General features: G+C 35.0%; 1 protein-coding gene across 1 annotated transcript in view; it reads right to left on the bottom strand.

Moving 5' to 3' along the window:
- The window catches only part of LOC148311487 (ATP-binding cassette subfamily C member 4-like), a gene marked incomplete at its 3' end in the record, with an annotated part of 31,105 nt that extends 9,995 nt beyond the window's left edge, over positions 1–21,110 (bottom strand). Inside the window, exons 1-9 of the mRNA XM_088256618.1 lie at positions 20,614–21,110; positions 15,267–15,401; positions 9,100–9,304; positions 8,266–8,491; positions 6,833–6,930; positions 5,510–5,707; positions 4,156–4,414; positions 3,234–3,406; positions 1,483–1,647 (exon numbers count right to left, since the gene is read on the bottom strand). Coding sequence (XP_088112744.1) covers positions 1,483–1,647; positions 3,234–3,406; positions 4,156–4,414; positions 5,510–5,707; positions 6,833–6,930; positions 8,266–8,491; positions 9,100–9,304; positions 15,267–15,401; positions 20,614–20,828 — 1,674 coding nt within the window. The remainder of the gene's footprint in view (positions 1–1,482; positions 1,648–3,233; positions 3,407–4,155; positions 4,415–5,509; positions 5,708–6,832; positions 6,931–8,265; positions 8,492–9,099; positions 9,305–15,266; positions 15,402–20,613) is intronic.
- Positions 21,111–24,809: the final 3,699 nt, after the last annotated feature.

Raw genomic sequence — 24,809 nt, 5'->3', positions numbered from 1 at the left:
GGTTTCATTTATTACTAAATATATATATAAAAAGAAACACTGTACAAGTTGTTGGGTTTCAAAAGGGTAGGGGTGGGTAATGGTGTTTTAAGGAGGGGTAAGAGCAAGGAAGGGGATAACTCTGTTTAGGTTGGGTTTGATTTTATGGGAAAAATATTAAAAATGGGACTTTGACTAACGTTTATTTGGTTGTTAGTTATATTTAATTTTTGTTTAACCGCTTTTTTTTATTTCTAACACCTCTAAATTATTAATTTGACTAGTTCTGTTATTACAATGCAAAATTTCTATCCCATCTTCAAAATTGAATGAATGATTATTAGATAAGATGTGGTCCGCGAATTCCGAAAAATTTTTGTTATTATTAAGACACACAAAGTATTATTATTTCTCGAGATAATATTAAATATATCTGCTAAATAATTTTGTTGAACGATTTTCGTTCTACTGATAACAACATGCAGTGAGTTGGTACAAATACAGAAGTCAAGAATGTATTTACCTAGGCTTACGATCATAAATTATATCAGCTTTACCATTCATAACTGAAGCAGTGACTTTGTGATTTTTTATTTTTTATTTTAATAAAAGATAACTTTTCATAAAATCACTTCATATATCGCTCACTCCTTTCAAGAACGTCATAAATCAAAAAACTTGATTTTTCGGGAGAATGTTTTTAAAGTTTAAAAATATAAAACAATGTATTGAAAATAAATATCAAGCCACTTATTGAACTTTTTACTGTGCAACAGATATTTTTAGGTAAAACCTGAAGGTTTTTTCTCCATTTGAAAAATATTTTGTATATTTAAAAAAATAATTAAACAATATCATTTCTTCAAAATGCAAAAACAACACTTTTTGCCCTGTAGCGGGTAAATATTAAGTTAAAAATAAGCCGCTTTTGCTGGGATATACTGTAGTACATTTTCTGGGCATTCCGAAAACATGCACAACTGAAAATTTATGATTTTTATTTATGACTTTCTTGAGAGGAGTGAGCGATATGGTCAAATAAATATAAGTGATTTCTAACTTTAATATTTATTTAAAAGTACCCTGGACTGGTCCCTGAAACGCATGAGTGATCACCTTACCTTCATGTGAATATCGATCAAGATAATACTGCGTCAAAACGATGCAGTGCAAGGGTTAGAAGAAGAAGAAGAAGTATAATTTGAAAAGATTATTTTTCAGAGTTCACAACATTATGAGTGATTACTCTATAGTGGTCTCAAACAGAAATTGTATGAGTGATGTGCTTTGTTGAGTGATCTTTTGAAAGCTCCCCCACCGCATGCCCAGATCTGATATAGAAGCATCTAGGCTTCCTGACAGATCTGCTCTTGCAAAGCAATTTTTTTTTTGAACCAAGCTGTGAAATTTATTGAAAATTAACAAAACAATATAAAATTGTATCCTGATTTTATTGTGAATTTACATAGAGTGATCTCTCCCGAGTTTTGTGGGATGCTTTACCTCTCTATATCTCCTGTGGTCATACGGCAGGCCGAAGAGGATGTTGTTCCTGACGGTAGCCACAAAGAGCCACGCCTCCTGGCTGGAGTAGGATACCTCCCCTTGCACGCTCACACTGCCTGCCATGGCGGGGAGCTCCCCCAGAAGTAGCTGGAGCAGAGAACTCTGGAACAAACATATATTACATGGTGAACTTATTAAACAAACCAAGGACATTGGTACCATAAACCAAGCTAGGACACAAAATGCCCAACCCTCTTCTAGTGGAACGGAAGGTCTGTTGATGACAGTCAACTAACTAACCATCATGCCGCTTCCGCGCAGGGGTAGGCAGAGAGAATGGAACGCCACACCACTCTGTCTTTGCAAACATTCCTCGCCTCTTCCACGTTCATGCATCTCCTCATACACACCCGCCGATTGTTTTGACTCCTAACCTGACCACTTTCAAGTATTTGGCATACCTGATCGTGCCAAGTTTTTCTCGGTCTTCCTCTGTTCTCCTGAGGAGTTTTAATTTATTTTCGCAATGAGTAAATATTGAGAAGTTCGGGATTGGCCTGATGGCATGAGAAGGCCGGGATGTGAAACACATGTACCAATAGATATTAAGAAATGTGGTATTTACTGTTCTAACCCTTATCCACACCCTAATGGTGTAAAGGGCACTGCATCATATAGAAGCAGTGTTATCTTGATCGTTAAATATACAAAGGAAAGGTGATTAGCCCTACTCTTCAGGTACCAGTCCAGGATGATATTAAATATTACAGTGAAAAACTCACTTATATTTATTTGACCCCCCCTGGGAATTAAAACAGAACTTCAGATACCAGTATTTGCTATGCAAAACTTAAATTAAAAACTAGATTATCCCCCCTGTTCCCAGATTGTACGCAGATTAAAACAAAACATTTTACTAGCTAGATAAAAAGATAAAAAAGATAAAAAAATCTACTAATGATCTACTTGATCTACTGAAAAATCTACTGATCTATAAACCTTGTACATAATAAGCAAGGTTAACACACTGGAGTCGGGCGCTTCGAACAATAGACTCTAGCCTATAGCGGGTGTTTTTCGCGATTAGCGCAAAAATATATCGCTTTCTTAAAATTGACACATTTTCTAAACCAAATAATATTTTCGATTGAAATTTTCAAAGAAATCATATATGACATTTGATCATCAAAAATAAATTATAATCATAACTTTTAATTAAGTATTCCGTATTTCACAATTTTAGAAGCATTGTAAACTATAAGTCTTCCCCTCCGAGGTATCATTCCTTATACAATGCTAATATATTCAAATAATAACACACCAAACAGTAAACAAAACAGTGCGAGCGGTATGAAAAATAGTCCAATACATGAAATGGCTCAAACTAAACTTGAGATTGAGATCGCATAAAAACTCTAGATTTCTGGGGATGCCTTTACAAGCGACACACTAGCCAATCTGGACAAGACATCTCAAATAACGTCAACAGACTATTGCCTAGCACCCAGGTAGCAGATTACCCTTCAACGCGTTTTATTTCACGCTGATAGCAAACCCGTATATTGCCGTTTCCCGCCGATAACCGACAGTCGACAAAAACGGCATTTGCCGTGTCCCGCAGTTGACCGACAGTCCGCGAAAAACGGCAAATGCCGTGTCCCGCCGACAACGTGTTAATAATAAATGCAACACTCATCTATAAAAAAAAAAACAATACAGAAAGCATTGGAAAAGTGGTTTTTCGGTACCTTCCCAGATCCTACGGAGCCGATGATAGCGCACAGCTTTCCTTTGGGTATCTGGATATTAATACCATTCAAGGAGAGGCAACTGGGGTCAGATGCCCAGCTCGCCTTTACCCCTTTTATATCCACTGCGTAATCCAACTCATCGCCATCAACACTCTCATTCCTTTCAAAACCTGAAAAAATAACATATGTAAATGACAATTGTCAGACTCGCACTCCTCTATGGCTCCGAATGCTGGCCGATGTATAACACCTACTCTAATATAATAATAAAACCCTTATCCGCACCCTAATGGTGCATAGGGCACTGCTTCATATAAACGCAGTGTTATCTCGATCGTTTACACATGAAGGAAAGGTGATCAGCCCTCCCCTTCAGGTATCAGTCCTGTCTAATATTGAATAAATATTAGAGTGAAAAAATCACTTATATTTATTAAACCCCCCTGGGAATCAAACCCAGGACCTCCAGAATGGTAGGCGAGCATGCTGACCATTACACTACGGAGGTGGACAAAATATATATATATATATATATATATATATATATATATATATATATATATATATATATATATATATATATATATATGCCGTTTAATGTTATACTTTTTGAAACAGAAATATTGCATATCAGGCATGTTGGCTTTGTTTTAAATTCCACGAAAAAATAGTTTAGAGTCCATCTGTCTTCTCAGTTCTTCTGTTACTCTTCTCTTCTTTAGTCGCCATTATGGGTCTTGAAATTGTCAGGTTAGTGAAATACTCCCAAATATGGGATATAATTTGATGATAGAATTTGGTGGTTTAGTGTACACTGAAGGAAAAAATGTGTGATTTGCTCCGCGGGCCGCAAATAGACACCCAACGGGCCGCGGGTTGGCCACTCTTGGTATAAAGTCTATAAAGATATTTCACTTACTGAAACCATTCCCGCCAAAGTTCTTCTCATCATACACAATAGCATCTTCATCGTTCTTCACGTATCTCCCGACGGGCTCTGCCTTTTCGTCGTAAGTGCTTGAATCCACCAGACGTAGATCGGGTCGCTCCTCGAGCACCAAGAACGTTTCCAGGCGCCGGATGGTGACCAGACACTCGGCCGCGAGGGATATGCTCATGGGGTAGATGATAGCCATGGTCGCTTGGAGGGTGTTGTAGAATTGCGCCAGAGAAAATACCTGCAGCGTGTAATTAGTAATTAGTGTAAGGAATGTATGTCTGTGGCACGGTGGCGACAACAACTAATGGTACTGGAACACTTGTGATGAGGAAGACGGAAACGCGCAAATGATAGTCAATTATTTATTTATAAAAAATTACAAAGTTATAAGAACAAAGCGACACCAATAGAAAAAGAGCGAGCGCGACGTATACACGTTTGAATATTAATCTAATTTGAGCACGAAAATATTGGTCCTCCACCCCTTATATACGATTTTAAAGGGAGTTGCATGTGGTGGGGACAACATTGTAAACATTTAAAACTTAATGAACTGTGTCTCTTGGTTCTTCTCGAATACATTTATGCCTACAATTTTAATAAACAAATTGTTATAAAAAATACACAATTTTTGGCATGAACAGCCGCAGTCATGTATATACCCGCAAAGTCTAAAAGTGGCATTCTAGATTCAGAGATAGTCACTAACCTAGTAACTTGCATATAGAATAAAACAACGTGTTTCAATCTTTTTATGATAATTTTCCAGATGCTTACCGCACAACTGTAAGTTTATATTATACAGGGTGGCGCAAAATTAATCACCCTATCGGAAGATGTTATAAATTTTGCAAATGGCGTCGTACGATAATCATATTTGACGTTTGACTTGACGGCTGCAGTATACAAACATTAAACACGAAATTAAAACTCCAATTTAAATTGTAAAACGTCCAACTTGAAGTAAAAAACCTGTGATTCAATTCAATTTACTCAATAATAATTATACATACATTACAAACTAAAATTTAAAGCGTATATATTAAAACATAAATTAAAAAGTAATCATAAACCTTCTTGTTAAAGATATAGAAGAATCCCGCTTCGGAATACCCCCTCAGACACACGGAACAGATGAATATCCGGCGTGATATTGTTCAGCATAGCGGTAGCTCTTCCTACAGGCATAACCATCGGCAGGTTGGTCCAGTGTATAGGAATGTGAAACAATCTGTCGACGCTGTCTTAGCTAACTATCGGGAACATACAGACCAATGCCCCGTATAATTTCAGGATTATCAATAATACAAATGTGATAAATGAATATACTTACTGTTGCAGACGTGACACGATGTCCCAGTAGAGAATACGCCAAGAGAGTTACGTAGAGTGTGAATCTTTCCGTAAACACCATGAAGGCCATGAAGATGCCACGGAGATATGATGCAGATGTGATGGCCTTCAGTTCGTGAGCTCTGGCCATGGAAACCACCTTCTCAAAAGGCTTCTCCCAGGCGTACATCTTGATCACCTGAAAGAAAATTGAGTGTCATACAAATCAATATTTCAAAACTACAACAGCTTGTATCTTTGCTTCTACATTTTCATCATCTTTCTATAGGTTCTGGAGATCTGTCAGTGCCACCGCTTGTTCCTCTTGGGATATCGACTAGCAGCTATCTCTTCAACTTTTCAGGGGTCTGCCTGGGGGTGTACATCCTTCTGGGTTTTCTTGGTTCGCGATAGTGGAAGTCTGACTTCTGAAATTCTGTTTGCATGCTTATTCCAGTATCGCCTTTGTTGTCGTCCCCACCTCACAATATCTTCCGTCTTATACGTGCTTCGGATATCAATGTTTCTTGCGCGGTGTTGTACATAATACTTTTTACCTTGAGTTAAACATCTAGTTTATGGTTTCGATCTCTGGTAGAATGGTGAATATTGCGCAATATGTAAAACGATCAATTAAGCCAGGGGCTCCCAATCTTTTTCAGCCCACGGCGCACTTACAAGTTTAGTATTTTGTCACGGCGCCCTTCTCATGTAAGCTATTTGGAAAAGATAATGTGACTTTATATGTACATACATATATTATAGTCGAAATAAATAGGTACAATAAAAGTAGTTGGGTAGAAAGATTCTAGCTCTTAAAAAAGAAATTGCTGCTTTAAATGTACCCGATAATATTTGTGGTTTCGGATAATGATAGAGGATCGACTCACGGCGCTCTCTTTACTTTCTACGGCGCACCAGGGTGCCGCGGCGCACACTTTGGAAACCCCTGAATGAAGCCATTTCTATGTAAGCCTTATAAATATCCAGACTTCCATATTCCCATTTCAATCCATTTCTTTGATGAGATATCAATAAAAATGTTAGAAATTTGGAAGCAAAGGCGCTGATGTATCTAATTTAGTACAGATTTTTTTCGGTTGGTTAGAAGATATTGACACTAATTAATAGGCTAAGCAATAAACATATTAATCTTTAAAAAGTTTCAAATAGATAAATAAAACAATTGGTACTAGAACTAGAGATGTTCCCTGTGGAACAACAATCATGATATGTAATAACACATCCATTCATATTGAAAATATACCATCAAAGACTGTTTATTTAAATAAAAAATATTTGAATTATAAGAGTAGGTACCTACCTGAATTCCGGAAATGATTTCGCTCATTATTCGGACTCTCTCATCGGTTCTCACTGCAATTTTCTTCCTCAAACTCGATGACATTTTGCTGAGGTAACCTGCCAATAGGTACTTGTTTAACAAAATAAGAGATACATACAATCATACTGAATACGTTAACAAATACAATAAAAAAACAACTGCACGATTCTTCTTCTTCAAACCCTCATGTGCACAGGGCACTGCATCATATAAACGCAGCTTGATCATTAATACATGAAGGCAATGTGATCATTCCTGCGCATCAGGTACCAGTCCAGGGTAATATTGAATAAGTGTAATAGTGAATGCAGTGCCCTATGCACCATTGGGGTGCAGATAAGGGTTTGAAGAATAAGACATTGAAAATCGTGATAGTATTGAAAATCTTGTCTGAAAACTTGAGTACACATCGCGCGCACAGACTATAAAAGGGTTGCCAACTTGACCAACGCACTTGCTAGTCTTAATTTACGTTTAAAGTGGTAAAAACAAATTCTGTTTCAATTCTAAGTGTGCAAAGATAGACACATGAAGGCGATGTGATCACTTTCGCGCATCAGGTACCAGTCCAGGGTATCATTGAATAAGCGTAATAGTGAATGCAGTGCCCTATGCACCATTGGAGTGCCCATAAGGGTTTGAAGAAGAAGACATTTAAAGTGTTCCAAAACTGTTCAACTTATTCCACAAAGACTATTTGTTAGATGTTAATTTCCTAAGTTTGTGTAAATTTAAAAATTTGCTTAGATTATTTATAGAAGAGACAGATTAAAGCTCCTTTTTCTTGTAGTACATGATCGCTAGCTTTTTACTTTTTACTTTTTCATATTTTTTATGTTTTTAAATTTAATTTTTTTTTTTTTAAATTAAGAAAATGTTTTCTGAGTCAAGTATTTTTTGTATTTTATATTAACACTATTATTCTAGTTCTACTTATAAAACCTATACCCTTATACCCTTTACTATGACTCAATTATATTGTATACCCACACACAGGCCATGCCTTTGTGGGATCTTGTTTTGTATTCATTTTTATATTCTATTCATAAAAATTAAAAATTAAAATAAAATAAAAAAGTACTGAAGTGAATTGAGATGATTAAATTGAGTGATAGTATTGAAAATCTAGTCTGAAAACTTGAGTACACATCGCGTGCACAGACTACGGCAGGCTTGCCAGCTTAATGACCAACGCACTTGCTAGTCTTAAGGTGGAGACTGACCTCCACATTTCGTCGTAACATAACATGTTACGATGCGAGCATTCAGGCAGTCAGTACAGCGAGCCGAGCACTCCATCCATAGTTTGGGATGCTCGCCGCGAGCGACGTACGACGTTATGTCACGACGAATTGCTCCGGTTAGTCTCCATCTTAAAGAATAAGGTGAGGGTGATAAGAAGTGTTTCTTACTCTGTACAGGGATGGTCTGCAAGGTCAGGACGGCCACCCCGATGAGCGCGGCTATGTCCACCCTGGTGTAGATGAGGTAGCAGATGAGGGCTATCTGGAACGGCATGATCCACAAGTAGTGGAGGAAGATGAGGACGTTGTCGAAGCGACTGACGTCGTTGGACATCAGGTTCACGAGCTGCCCGGCCGTGGTCTGCCCGAGAGACTTGCTACTCAGACGGAGCACCTAAAGAAATCATCCAATTCTCATTAAATATTATAGAATATAAGGGTGAAGACTGACCGGAGCATTTCGTCGTAACGTAATGTCGCTCGCGGCGAGCATGTTACGTTATGATGTTACAGCATTGGTGACTGACCATGATCAGTGCTCGTTTGTGGCCTTGTGCTCAGTGTTGCCATATGTCACACCAAAAAATCTGAATTACAGTCTAGAAATCTGTATTAAATTTGTATAGAATCCAATAACCCAAAACCTGTATGAATCTTTGCAACTTTGCGACTTTGCATTCGTAGTTAAAATGTCAGATTTTGCACATCTATGATGGATGTTTAAATATGCGCAAAAAAAGTATCTCTGATTAAAAATTTGTTACATAAAAAAAATCTTATAGGTTCCATTAACAAATAATAAATTCAATTTAATTACTGTAAATTAAAAATTCTATAAATGTCATTTTGAATTTGACAAAGAAAGAGCCTCACAAATTGCTTAAAGAGCCACATGTGCCGACCCCTGTCTTATACGAAACATTGTATAAAAAATAAAAGATTAAAACAGGTTTTTTTTTGGTCAGTTGGTAACTCTGAAACATGGTTCAGAGAAACAGATACCTTTCTATAGAGCAGTGAGCAGCAAGCCACCCTGACCCTCATTCCCAGCTGTGTCTGCGTCAAGTTGGTATGGTGTTGTATGAACACGGACAGCATGGAGAGGCCGACCACAGCCGTGGCGTACATGTACGCCTCCTCCTTACTGATAGTACTCCCGGCTGCAAAATAGTCTATCAGGTAGGCCAACGCAATAGGCTGGAAGGCCCTGGAACAAAATATTAAGTAAACACATAAACACAAGTTTATTTTAAATTTTAAACTAAATATCTCCATTGATGAGTTAGATTATAATTACATAATGAAGCGGCAAAAATTAATAAATCTTAGTGATAGAAGGGTAATTACTGATTTGGTTCTGTTATATAAAATCCCCAATCTCCTAAATCAAATAAAGCTTAGCGTGTGTCAAAGAGGTACTAGGCAAAAATCTATATTCGCAGTATTTGTACATAATGCAAACAATGCCATGTTCTCTCCCATTCCGTGGCTTCACATCACTCTCTATCCTCACTAGGTATTCGGAGATACCTGTTTTGAGGTAGGCAGGGTATGCTTATTCTTTTTATAATACAGCTTTACATATTTTTAATGATAATATAAAAGTGGTAAGACTGAAATAATATGAAATAATAATTATAAAATGAAAGCAAATAGAGAGTTTAACTAAAAGAAAAGTAAAATCTAAAGGAGTAATATTATAAAATTAGTAAATAGGATTATATAATTATAAAACACTGACACTGATTTTTGAAAGTATAGATTTATTTAATATATTGTTATCCACCTTGAAGTCTGTAACTTACTCAGCATTTCTTCTCCATGTTATAATGGATAAATTTAAATGTTGTGTTCCACTCTCTCTCGCTGCTCGCTGATAGTGTGTGAAGGAGACACGTATTTACCAGTGCTGACTATTTGTTATTTTATTTTAAGACTTTTTGTTTCTCTATTAGTGTATTTGTTAGTATATTTTTCTATTAGATACTGTATAAATGTATTAATCATGTTAAAGGCATTAGCCATTCAATAAATAAATAAAAATACAAGTCAATTTCTCTTGGATGATAAGCATTATGTATAATGAAAATGTAAGGTTTTCTTAGGTCAGTACTTATATATGGAGTTGAATCATGGATCCTTAAGAACAGCACTATTAACCGATTAAAGGCATTCAAAATGTGGCTACATCGCAGAATGCTACTCTCTCCATGAACCGATATGGTCATGGAACTCATCCATATATTCTTCTTCATCTATGTTGAGATATTAAAATGCAAATGGAGAAACCCAGATTTGTGAACAAGGATTTAGGATACACACAAATATATATGATGTTTCAATTTACCTATTCATGTACATAACTGAACATTCAAAAGGAACTAGGAGTGCAATAAGAACTCGCAGGGTCTGCATTTAACAGTATGAAGGCTGTCTGGATATCGGATCTATACTCGGTGAAGACCAAATGCCGCCCATACAATGCCTGCATTAGTCCTGTTCTCTTATACGGCTGTGAACATGGCACCTTACAAGGGCCCAGAGCAGCCGTGTACTAAGTTTTGAGAATAGGTGTCTGCGGGGAATTTTAGGCGTGGGGTGGTTTGACTTTGCGAGGAATGAAGAGATAAGGCGTAGGACGCAGCAAATCTTGGCCACAACTGTCGTCAAGAAAAGGCGATTCAGTTGGCTTGGCCATGTACTCCGCATGCCTTCCGATAGCCGCCATCAAGCTTGTGTCTTTCACAAGGCCTTAGCATCGCGCCGCCCAGGATGAACACTGCTGACAATTCGTTGGCAGTTCTCATCAGAACTTTGGAACGTGGACCTGGATTGGGAGGATGCAAGGAAGCTGGCAGTCGACAGAAAAGCCTGGAGAAAGTTTGTGGACGTTTGTCCATATCTCCACATATGGAGCGAATATGGTTCTTTATAATAATAAACATGTAATTTATTATAATTTTTGAATATTGTAATTAAAATCTTACAATCCCATATTTATGCTGCCTAAAATACAAATATTTTGCTTCTGTATCTAATTAAAGACACAAATTCCATACTATTTTGTTTTTAATATGCACCAGAAGGTTAAAAAAAATGATTGCATGACTTGTGACAAACTAATGACTTAATTATACTCATCAAACAGTAATTATAAAATGTGCCCTAGGCACGGAAAAACAAATTGAATCCTCAATATGTATATATATATATATATATATATATATATATATATATATATATATATATATATATATATATATATATATATATATATATATATATATATATATATATATATATATATATATATATATATATATATATATATATATATATATATATATATATATATATATATATATATATATATATATATATATATATATATATATATATATATATATATATATATATATATATATATATATATATATATATATATATATATATATATATATATATATATATATATATATATATATATATATATATATATATATATATATATATATATATATATATATATATATATATATATATATATATATATATATATATATATATATATATATATATATATATATATATATATATATCAATTAATGATAAATATCTTTAATTTCACTTCATTTTACTGTTATTTTTATTATTTTTTTTTTTTAAACCCTTATCCACACCCCAATGGTGCATAGGGCACTGCGTCATATAAACGCAGTGTTATCTTGATCGTTCCCGCATGAAGGAAAGGTGATCAGCCCTCCGCTTCAGGTACCAGTCCAGGGTAATATTGAATAAATATAACAGTGAAAAAACCACTTATATTTATTTTACCCCCCTTGGGAATCGAACCCGGGACCTACAGAACGGTAGCCGAGCGTGCTGACCATTACACTACGGAGGCGGACAAAATTATTATTATTACACTGTTATATTCCTTCTCAGAAATGTTTTACTCCTGTCCGCCTTCGTAGTGTAATGGTCAGCACGCTTGGCTGCCATACTGGAGGTCCTGGGTTCGATTTCCATGGGGGGTCAAATAAATATAATTGATTTTTTCACTCTAATATTTATTCAATATTACCCTGGACTGATACCTGAAGCGGAGGGCTGACCACCTTTCTTTCGTGTGTTAACGATCAAGATAACACTGCGTTTATAATGATGCAGTGCCCTATGCACCATTGGGGTGCGGATAAGGATTTGAAGAAGAAGAAGAAGTAATTTTTTTTTAATGTCTAACATGATACTATCAACGAAAACAAAAAAGAAGATCCCTCTCCAAGCAAAAGAGCACAGTCTTTTTTTTGGAGAGACTCAGCGCAACTGAAGATTATATTAAGTAGAAACGTATAGAAATTGTATTGAATTGTATAAAAAAAATGTAGCTATATTTAATAAATTTAAAAATAAAATAAAAAAACAAATTAAATTAAATAAATACACAGGAATCGAAGTGGTTTAATTGGACTCACAAGTCGATGAAACAGATAGGTATATTAATTGCATTCAAGACCATTCAGTCATCTTTAGAGCCCATTAGGAAATCAGTTGACAATCTAGATAATTGATCTGTAATTATCAACAAGAGAACGAACGCCATTTAGTAGAATGAGAATGCGTCGGATGGTATTGTGTGGCAGCAATTAAAACATTACAGGTTCAAGAGAGGTCAAGTGATAGGGAAGGAATAGGAAGCCGCTTCATAATTGGACCGTACGCACTGTGACGATAAGATGACATGACATTCATTGTACACCAGCTGTTAATAACATCAATTTTATTACAAATTATTGTGTATGTGCGGCAAAACGATGTCCGATAGATGTTCCATTAGAACATAGATATATATAATAATAAAACCCTTATCCGCACCCCAATGGTGCATAGGGCACTGCGTCATATAAACGCAGTGTTATCTTGATCGTTTACGCATGAAGGAAAGGTGATCAGCCCTCCGCTTCAGGTACCAGTCCAGATAATATTGAATAAATATGACAGTCAAAAAATAAATTCTATTTATTTTACCTCCTTTGGGAATCGAACCCGGGACCTCCAGAACGGTAGCCGAGCGTGCTGACCATTACACTACGGAGGCGGACAAAAGGCAAGGAAATAAGCATTATTCATAAAATGAAGAAAGAATAAGATGACCTGGCGTTTGTTGTACACAAGCTGACATTATTATCGTCAATTTTATTACAAATTATTGTGTATGTGCGGCAAAACGATGTATGATAGATGTTCTAATGGTAATATTGGAAGGAAATAAGCATTATCCATAAAATGAAGAAGGAATAAGATGACCTGGCGTTTGTTGTACATTAGCTGACATTATTATCGTCAATTTTATTACAAATTATTGTGTATGTGCGGCAAAACGATGTATGATAGATGTTCTAATGGTAATATTGGAAGGAAATAAGCATTATCCATAAAATGAAGAAAGAATAAGATGACCTGGCGTTCGTTGTACACCAGCTGTCATTATTATCATCAATTTTATTACAAATTATTGTGTATGTGCGGCAAAACGATGTACGATAGATTTTCTATTAGAACGTAAATAGATGTACCATTCATAAGGTATTTGAAAATGATGCGGAATGCATCGAAACACGTGTCACAGTAGATTTTAAGAAATAGTGGTATTTACTAAGTAAAACATTAATTAAAATAAGCATTATCAATAAAATGAAGAAATATGTGCTGAGATGGTTTAGGCATGTGGAACGAATGAGTTAAGAAATAAGAGTAAAACAAAATTATGATACAAATGTGGTTGGTAATAGAAGCAGAAGAAGAAAACTTGGTATTATCAAGTATTTCTTGTATCTTAATACTTATTTATTGATTTGGCGTTTAATTTGTAGAACTCCGTTTTAATTTATGTATTAATTTTTAAATCAAACACAGATTTTTTAAGTCTATTAGGTTTTATTTTATTAACAAAAACACATTAAAAAATTAATATTGTGACAATTGTTTCGCCTAGTTATGGGATTTTCAAATAAATGTGAAGATCAAATGGACTGACGGTCCTTATGTAGCTATATAATTCTAAGTGACAGTTTTAACTCTTACCACTCTGTAGGCCAGACATTCTGGCCCGTATGATTCTAGTAGGCAGCTCCGTGGGCCACAATGTCTGGCCCGGCACAGGTATAACTTTAATCACTGAATTCTCTATCACCCAAGTATATTCTACCGAAAAATATTTCAGATAAATACAGTTAATTTTCATTAACATGGTCATTCGAATTGTCAGACATAGTGTCCCAAAATTAGGGAATCAAATATTTATTTTAATGGTAGAAAAACGTCGCATTTTTTTGATCGGAGTAGCTGATCAGTTATGAGAAAAAATGGTCAGAGTGGAAACGGTTAACATGTGCAGCAATAATTTATGGGAGGAATCTATTAATAAAATACAACTTTTTTTTTAATATGGAATGGCGTTGCACATGTAATACAATGCATTTGCCAATGTCAAGTTGATAGACTATAAATTATAAAGATAAACTATAAATTTATTGCATTCAATTTCAGAAAAAACAACTAACAGTCTGTACAAAATTGGATATGAGATGGATATCTGTAGGGAGGGGAATAAGCGGGGCCAGAGATTTACTTAGTAATAGATTTATATTATCCACTGACACTTCGTGATGGAATTGCATTTTTAATTTATTATTAGATTAAAACCAATATTTTTAGCTTTTCCACTTTTTTATTTGACCAGCGACCGGGTTTCGTCGTTACCGACATCATCAGACTGGTTGTCTGATGATGTCGGTAACGTCGTTACAGACATCATCAGACTGGACCAGTCTGATGATGTCGGTAACGACGAAACCCGGTCGCTGGTCAAATAAAAAAGTGGAAAAGCTAAAAATATTGGTTTTAATCTAATAATAAATTTACTTAGTAGACTCAAAAAAATCCGTGTTTGATTTAAAAATTAATACATGAATCTAAATACTTGGTCGGAGTCAGGTCAGAAGTTGGAATCATCAATGGGTATGTAAGGGAAGATGCATGAATTTGGCAGGGGTGAAAATTGTTTGCAAATACAGTGCAGTGTGGGGTTTTGTTCTCCCAGTTCACCCCTGCGACAAGCAACTTGATGTTTAATTACTTTTTTTAGGCTTATTAAGGCTAAATCTTACCTGCAGACCATGGCTTGAACGAAGATGAGGAACCCATCAAGCATGTAACTCGACAAAAAGGTTCTCACAAGGGCTCTCAGCAGGGAGGGCTTCCGGGCTGATTTCTTGGCATTCCTCAGTTCCGTACACCAATTTCTAAAAAAAAAAGTTTAAAATAACTTGTTAAATATTACAAAATTTTAACAATATCTCCACTTTTGGGATTATTTCTCCAATTAAAAGAGTTATTTTTCATATTGTTTTTTAACATCTCATCAAAAATGAAGAAGAATATGGAAGTCTGGGCATTTACGGGGCTGACGACCAATCCAGATTTGTGAACAAGTATTGGAACACACTCAAAATGTTGTAAATAAATTAACCGGTCAAATTATAAGCCAAAATAATAAAAATGAAATTGATGTTTTCTGGCGTTTCTCATGTATGTGATTACAATCCAGGATTCGGACCTCTCATACTAAAATAAGAGTTTCTGCTCAGTAAAAAACTTCTTTTCATCTCACCAATAGATGTCTCTAGTGAAGTTCTAGTGATTCAAGAACAAGGTTTCTCAATTGGTTATATATATATAAATATAGAACTTCCAAGAATTTGAGTAGTGTGGTTGTCAATAATAATGGGTAGAATTGGTGAATATTACACATGTGTAAAGTGATAACTTTAACCAGCCTATGACGGTCGTCAGCCCCGTAAATGCCCAGACTTCTATATTCTCCTTCATCTTTGATGAGATGTTAAAAAATATTATTAAACATTAGTAAAAATTATCAGTTATCAGGTATCAGGTATTAGTTATCCACAATGTTTTTTGCATTATACGCTTTCTTTTAGGATTCCCTCTTGAAGACAACTCATACAGGGTGGTGCAAAATTAATCACCCTATTGGAATATGTTATAATTTTTGCAAATGGCGTCGTACGTATATCATATTTGACATTTGTGAACTAAGCAACTGCAGTATACGTCAAGTCTTTATTTTTATTATTTATAAAAACTCTTAAAAATATAGGGGGCTGTAGCAGTGGAAAAGACCCTATTCGATTTACTAACAGTTAATCAATTATAAATCTTCTTCTTCTTCTTCTTTTTGTAGATCCTAGGGATCTGTTAATGCCTCCGCATGTCGCTTTTGGGATGTTGACTCTCAGCTGTCTTTCCATCTTTTCGGAGGTCTGCCTGGGAGTCTGCGTCCTTCAGGGTTACCTTGAAGGGCGATACGCGGAAGTCTGTCTTCTGGCATTCTGTTTATATGTTCCTTCCAGTATCGCCTTCATTGTCGTCCCCAACATCACGATATCCTCCGTCTTACACATGCTCCGGATGTCGGTATTTCTCACTCGGTAACGCAATGTGTTTCCGGTTATGGATCGGAGAGTCTTCATCTTGGAGATTCGAAGCAGAGATTTTGTTCTGGAAGTATCTGCTCTTGCCTCAATCCCATAAGTGGCTATTGGTCAAACACATGTTTTGTATATTTTCATTTTACTTTCTATACTCATGTGTTTGTTCCTCCACACTGAGTTTCTGAGGCATACTGATATAACTGCAGCCTTGTTTATTTGTTTCTGAGTCTCACCATATAGATCACCGTACCAAATAATAAATCAATAATACCTTAAAATAACTCAAAAAAATACAGGGGCCAGTAGGAGTAGAAAAAAAACTCTATTTGATTTCATAAAAATAAATCTTAAATCCATGATAACTTATAATAACTAATAAATATGTATATAGGAGCCAGTAGCAGTTAAAAACACCCTCTTCGACTTTATAAAAATAGTGAAAATAAATCTATTGTATTTCCTATTTTTTTTACTTATTATTAGTTATAATAAATAACAAAATTTTGTCCGCCTCCGTAGTGTAATGGTCAGCACGCTCGGCTTCCGTTCTGGAGGTCCCGGGTTCGATTCCCAGGGGTGGCCAAATAAATATGTATGATTTTTTCACTCTAATATTTATTCAATATTACCCTGGACTGGTACCTGAAGCGGAGGGCCGATCACCTTTCCTTCATGTATAAACGATCAAGATAACACTGCGTTTATATGACGCAGTGCCCTATGCACCATCGGGGTGCGGATAAGGGTTTTATTATTATTATATAGGGGGCAATAGCAGTAGACAAGATCCTATTCAATTTAGTAAAAAAAATTGAAACAATTTCATAATATGGTTCTTATTATTATCAGTTACGAGTGGGTTTGTCCGAAAAACCTATATTTTCACGACAAGTGGCTTGACATCAATAAGAATCAAACAGTTTATTTAACTTTGTTCCTTTTGAACTGTGTAGAAACTATTTTGATAAAAAACTAACTGTTTTTCTAACACTCGAAGATAAGGAATGAGAAAATGCTTCAAGTGCTCAGCAATTACAAGAGATAAAAAGTGAATACACAAGGTGGCGCAAAATGAATCACCCTATTGGAAGATTTTTTTTTTTCAAATGTGGAGGTCATCAAATTCCATTATTAAAATTTATTATATTTTCTTCTTCTTCTTGTTCTTCTTCTTCTTCTTCTTATTCTTATTATAGGCCTTACGGCCTGTTTTTAAGAGAGATTAGCCTCCTGCGACGTCGATTCCCAGCTATCGACCCATCTCTTTGGTGGTCTTCCCGGGAGTCGTCTACCATGGGTTTGGCCGTACAGTGTGATGTAGGGGAGTCTGGATGGTTCCATTCTCCTCACATGCGCATACCATTGTCTCCTTCGTTGCCTTCCCCACCTAACGACATCTTCCATCTCGCATATTTCCCTGGTCCTGGGAAATCACATTGTACGTCGATCATATTTGACATTTGTGAACTAGACAGCTGCAGTACACAACAGATTTAAGGTGGCGCAAAATGAATCATTTAATTTTGTTTTTGAATAACTTTTTTACAAATAAAAAAAATTGAGTGAGGAAAATGTTTTTTTGGCCAGTTTTATCAATCTGTTTGTATACTGCAGCTGTCTAGTTCACAAATATCAAATATGATTGACGTACGACGCCATTTGCAGAAATTACATCATCATTCGATATGGTGTTTAATTTTGCGCCGCCCTGTAGTATAAAAATTCTTAAATACAATAAAATCTCTTTATATTTTAAGTTCTTAAAAATGGTTTCTCAATGTGGAATGCCTAAAATAAGAAGGAAAAGAAGATGCATATTTTGACATCTCAACATAGATGAAGAAGAATATGGAAGTCTGGGATTTACAAACTGTCATAGGCTGTTTAAGTGATCACTTCACACACGTGTAACATTCACCAATTCTCCCCATCATTGACAACCACACTACTCAAATTCTCGGAAGTTCTATATATATATGAATTAATTTAGAAACATTGTTCTGGAATCACTACAGACATCTATCGGTGAGATAAAAAGAAGCTGTTTATTGAGCAGAAACTCTTATATTAGTATGTGAGGTTCTAATCCTGGATTATAATCATACACATGAGAAACGCAAGAAAATATCATTTTATTTTTTATTATTATAGCTTATAATTTGACCAGTTAATTAAATAACAAGTATTTGGACATATTATTTTTTGACATCTCATCAAAGATGAAGAAGAATATGGAGGTCTGGGCATTTATGGGGCTGACGACCGTCATAGGCTGGTTTAAGTTATCACTTTACACTTGTGTAACATTCACCAATTCTACCCATTATTGACAACCACACTACTCAAATTCTTGGAACTTCTATTTATATGAACCAATTTAGAAACCTTGTTCTTGAATCACTAGAGATATCTATTGGTGAGTAAAGAAGCTTTTTATTAAGCAGAAACTCTTATATCAGTATGTGAGGTCAACATTTGAGTGTGTCCAAATACTTGTTCACAAAATCTGGATTATCTCCAATTACAGGAAAATTACTCCATATTGAAAATAACTCCTGTAATTGGAGATAATCCAGATTTTGTGAACAAGTATTTGGACCCACTCCAAATGCCGATTCAGTCCATAGTCTGGCTGCTTGGACAGAGAAGGTATTATAACCATTGACAACCACACTACTCGAATTCTCGGAAGTTCTATTTATATATATACGCACCAATTTAGAAACATTGTTCTGGAATCACTAGAGACATCTATCGGTGAGATGAAAATAAGCTTTTTATTGAGTAGAAACTCTTATATTAGTATGTGAGGTCCGAATCCTGGATTATAATCACACACATGAGAAACGCCAGAAAATATCATTTTCATTTTTATTATTATAGCTTATAATTTGGCCAGTTAATTTAATAACCAGTATTTTGACACACTCAAAATGTTGTACATTCTCAAATGCCGTACGGTGTTTTAATCGAAACACGTGTCACTATATTTTATAATAATCAGCGATATTTACCAAGTTGGCTTAAATTATTTTGTGAATATGTTATTATCTTCAGTAAAAATGCTGAGCAATTATTTTTCTTCTTCCAAAATGTATGATGTTGACGAAAATATAACTTCGTACTAAAATTATTTTAAGTATTTTAGCAATATCTGATATGCTGTTTCAGCTAAAATTTTAAACAAAACATTCTCATACGATTTTTTTTTCTAAAATAACACTGTTTGATAAAAAAATAAATAATAATAATAAATAAATAAATATAAAGACCCTTATCCGCACCCAATGGTGCAAAGGGCACTATGTCATATAAACGCAGTGATCGTTAACACATGAAGGAGGTGATCAGCCCTCCGCTTCAGGTACCAGTCCAGGGTAATATTGAATAAATATTACTGTGAAAAAATCACTTATATATTTTTTAATATTTTTTTTTACCCCCCCCCTGGGAATCGAATCACATATTTATATATATATATATATATATATATATATATATATATATATATATATATATATATATAAATATATATATATATATATATATATATATATATATATATATATATATATATATATATATATATATATATATATATATATATATATATATATATATGTGTATACATATATATAATGTTCGCCTCCGTAGTGTAATGGTCAGCACGCTCGGCTACCGTTCTGGAGGTCCCGGGTTCGATTCCCAGGGGGGGGTAAAAAAAAATATTAAAAAATATGTAAGTGATTTTTTCACTGTAATATTTATTCAATATTACCATGGACTGGTACCTGAAGCGGAGGGCTGATCACCTTTCCTTCATGTGTAAAACCGATCAAGATAACACTGCGTTTATATGACACAGTGCCCTATGCACCATTCGGGTGCGGATAAGGGTTTTATTATTATATATGTATATATATATATATATATATATATATATATATATATATATATATATATATACACACTCGTATCTGTGTGTGTGTGTGTTTGTACTTACTTTTCTAATTTATTAGCTAAAGTCTCCGATTCGTCCGCTTGCATCGGTTTACACAGATCTTGTGTGGTTAAGTCTTTTTTATTTCCTTTATTGAACAGCGGCATAAGCCACAGGAAAAACAATTTCGAGAACCAATTGGCCCTCTCCCTTGAGTTCGTCTTTCTCTCAATTTTAATTCCATCTTCCCTTTTTTCTGTCGTTTCTTTAGACGCCATTTTAACACAAATCAAATCAAATTGTTTTAACCTAAGTCTTAAAAAACAGGTAAATTAAACTTGATTACATGTTGTTTTTTGGACACTTCAACAATTTTAAACCACTTTTTATTTTTTTACACTTTTCTTGCGTAAGTACTTTTTCCGGAATTATATTTAGCTGGTTGTTTAAAAAAATAATAGACCGGCGTTCGAAATTTAATTTTTGACGTAAATTGAAATTGAATGCTGCGCGGGAAACGAGGAAAAGCGACCGACTCTCTCGGCGTGCGAGACGTTAATGTTTTAATTGTAACTTAGTACATGCTATTAAATTATTGAATTGTGACTGATTCCAGTACAGATGTGGATGGATATCATAGTTTGCTCACTCCTTTCAACAACGTCATATATCAAAACACTTAATTTTTCAGGAGATCGTTTTTAAAGTTTAAAAATATAATAAAATGTTTTAAAAATAAATATCAAGCCACTTATTGAACTTTTTACTGTGCAAAACAGATCTTTTTAGGTAAAACCTGAACATTTTTTCTCCATTTGAAAATTTTTTGTGTATTTAAGAAAATAATTTTAACCTTTTCTTAAAAATGCAAAAACAACACTTTCTGCCCTGTAGCGGGTAAATATTAAGTTAAAAATATGCCGCTTTTGGTGGGATTTAGTACATTTTCAGGGCATTCCGAAAACATGAACAACTGAAAATTTACGATTTTTGATATATGACGTTGTTGAAAGTAGTGAGCGAATTGTTAGTTGAACTAACTGGTAAAAAGTATAGAAATTTCATTAATTCTGCAGAAATTTTGTGGTAAAATCTATCCATTTTTAATTAAGGTTTTACTTAGTAAATACCACTATTTCTTCAAATCTACTGTGACACGTGTTTCGATGCATTCCGCGTCATTTTCAAACACCGTGTTTGAAGCAAATTCCAAATTTTAGTGTTGGGTCCTTGGGACGTTGAAGATGGCACCGTAGCGTAGTTGGGTAGACGCTCGACTGCAAAACTGGCACCGCGGGTTCGATTCCAGCCAATTGCAAAATAAATTCAAGAAAAAAATATTTTCAATTGGTCTGGGTATTTGTGATGAATTTATCACATTTACCTCCCCTATCCTTACTATCCTACCAGCAGACAAGCGTGTAAAATAGAATTTTTGGGTAATATATTTATATATTATTTCGAGAAATAAAAATACTTTGTATTCTGATCCGTTTAATTTTGGATATATTACTCAACAATTCAAGATGGAATTCTATCTGTCTGCAGTTACAATAAATAAATCTAAAATAAACGCTTTGCGGGTTGTTCCTTTAAAAAAAGTATAGAAATTCTCTAGTGCAAGACTATGGTACCAGCTTCATCCACAACGAAAGGTTTTTTGTTTAAATTATATTTATTAGTTGCCTTACAAAATTCTCCTTACCTATTATGTACAAGGATTTATAGCGTATTTAGTTAATATGTCTAAAAATGTGTATAGTTCATAATAAATTAATAAAGTTAATCCCTAAAAACAATACAATAGATCAGTGATCCGCAGAGTGTGTGCCGCGGCACACTGGTATACCGTGTGATTACTTGGTGTGCCGCGGAAAAAGTCTAGTTTTGTGAAGAACGCACCTAGAACTATTTTTTTTTTAAAGGATTAACCCGCAAAGATTCTATTTTAAATGCTTGTCTGCAGGTAGGATAGTAAGGAAAGGGAAGGTAAATCGCTCACCCCTTTCAAGAACGTCATAAATCAACTAACTAGATTTTTCAGAAGAACGTTTTTAAAGTTTAAAAATATAGCAAAATGCATTGAAAATAAATATCAAGCCCCTTATTGAACTTTTTACTGTGCAACAGATCTTTTTATGTGAAACCTGAAGGTTTTTTCTCTATTTAAAAAACATTTAGTTTATTTAAAAAAATAATACAATACCTTATCTTCAAAATGCAAAAACAACATTTTCTGCCCTGTAGCGGGTAAATGTAAAGTTAAAAATATGCCTCTTTTGCTGGGATGTAGTACATTTTCTGGGCATTCAGAAAACATGCACGACTAAAAATTGACGATTTTTGATTTATGACATTCTTGAAAGGAGTGAGCGAAATGTGAAAAATACATCACAAACACCCCGACCATTGAAAATAAATCTTTCTTGAATTTATAAAGCTATTCTGAAAGCTATGAGCGCGATGCGCTTTGTTGCGCGAAGAGTATGTATGAGGAGACATGAACGTGGAAGAGGCGAAAAATGTTTACAAAGACAGAGTGGTGTGGCGTTCTGTTCTCTCTGCCTAACCCTGCGGGGAAGCAGCCTGACGGTTAGTTAGTTTGAATGATATTGTGAATGCGCGTATTTGTCGAAATAAATATTGACCTTGGCCTGGGCTAGCTAGGTGAAATAATACGAGGGAAAAATCTCCCAACAAAAAATATTCTTATCAATTACATACGACAAAACGTAATAAATTATTTTTTATCTCAGCATTAAATATTCGCAAATAATTCAAATGGACGAATAAAATGGTACATTCCGACGCCGTACTTATTTATAGTGTACAGTGATGCCTCGCGCTACGAACGCTGCGAACAACGAATGTTCTGTTCGTCGTTGATCCACACAACGAGCTTCGCGTCACACTACGGACTGTGCCGTATCTTGCTGCTCGAACGCTCCAAGGTCACACGCAGTTAATACTTTTGTTTATACGGGCAAGAAGAACTGACAACTGAAGAGCTTCAAGCACTTTGAGTCCAGTAACATGATATCCCTCACCTTTTGATGCTGTACCTTTACCCCCTTAAGCTTTCAAAGACAACAGCTCTGCTGGAGTCACGTTGCAGGAGCCTGGGTGAGGACCTATCTGACATCGGATGCATGATAGTTCATAAGGAACTGTCACGAGAGGTGGTATCATACATGATAAAAATAGTGAAGGACATTGCTACCATAATCCAAACGAGGACACAAAATGCCGTACCCTCTTCTAATGTAACGAAAGGTCTGTTGACGATCGTCAAAAGTCCGGCTTCTCCTGAAGAGTGCAACGTAGTTTCCTCCCAGCAATAGCAAATGCTGACAAGTTCCTGATTGGCCCGCACTAGATTACCCTTCCTGTTCCCAACACAGATTAAAATAAAACACTATTTTTTCATTATTTACAAAAATACTTCAATTTCATACTATTTATGTGAGCCTAAGCAGCTAATTATTAGAAATAGATACCAAATAGTGGTAGAGTGGGTTCGGACCGAGAAACTCTGACTCAAGAGTCCGCGACACTAGCCACGGGACCGCAACCCGACTAGTTAGAAGAAAAAAATATGGACTTAATGGTTTATAAATCTTTTACATAATAAATAGGGTAAATAATAAATGCAGTTCCCATATTTAAAAATATACATTTACACGATGAAGCTCAAATGGAAGCTTTATTTGACAACGAGGAGGAACAATCAAAACAACCGGTCTCAACTGCTGCCATTTAGGTCATCCTGGTCAAATGGGGAGAGGTTCAGGAGTTTATTAACACTCACTGTCCAAACTCAGCTAAGACCAATAGGATCAACAATTTCTACAAAGACACCCTTGCCCGTTATTTCCGGCAGATGTTGAAGAAAAGGAAAAAACACACAGACTTGAAAAGGATTTTCAAGAAGTCAGCAGCCAAGAAACAAAGGATGGACAAAATATTGGACTCCTAAATCTAAAAAATAAAAATTAAAAGCCAAGTATTTTTTTGATATAGTACCGTATTTTATGCCAAATCTATTCTTTTAAATGTTTTATTTTGGTAAATTGCGTTTCACATAACGAACTTGCTCCTGAAATGAATTAAATACGTTATGCGAGGTATCACTGTATATTACCTTTTCGCGAGCATGAAGTGAGCGTATTATAAAAAAATACAGCAATGTGAGCTCTACACGAGGGTGATTATTAGCACCAATGCATATGGTGCAGTCATGTTATGACGACATATTTACG

The sequence above is a fragment of the Brachycentrus maculatus genome, unplaced genomic scaffold (assembly GCF_059751285.1).
Source record: "Brachycentrus maculatus isolate JH-2025_06_01 unplaced genomic scaffold, ASM5975128v1 h1tg000064l, whole genome shotgun sequence".
NCBI lineage: Eukaryota > Metazoa > Arthropoda > Insecta > Trichoptera > Brachycentridae > Brachycentrus > Brachycentrus maculatus.
Note: the sequence above shows the minus strand (reverse complement) of the source record. Positions and strands in the feature narration are given on the sequence as shown.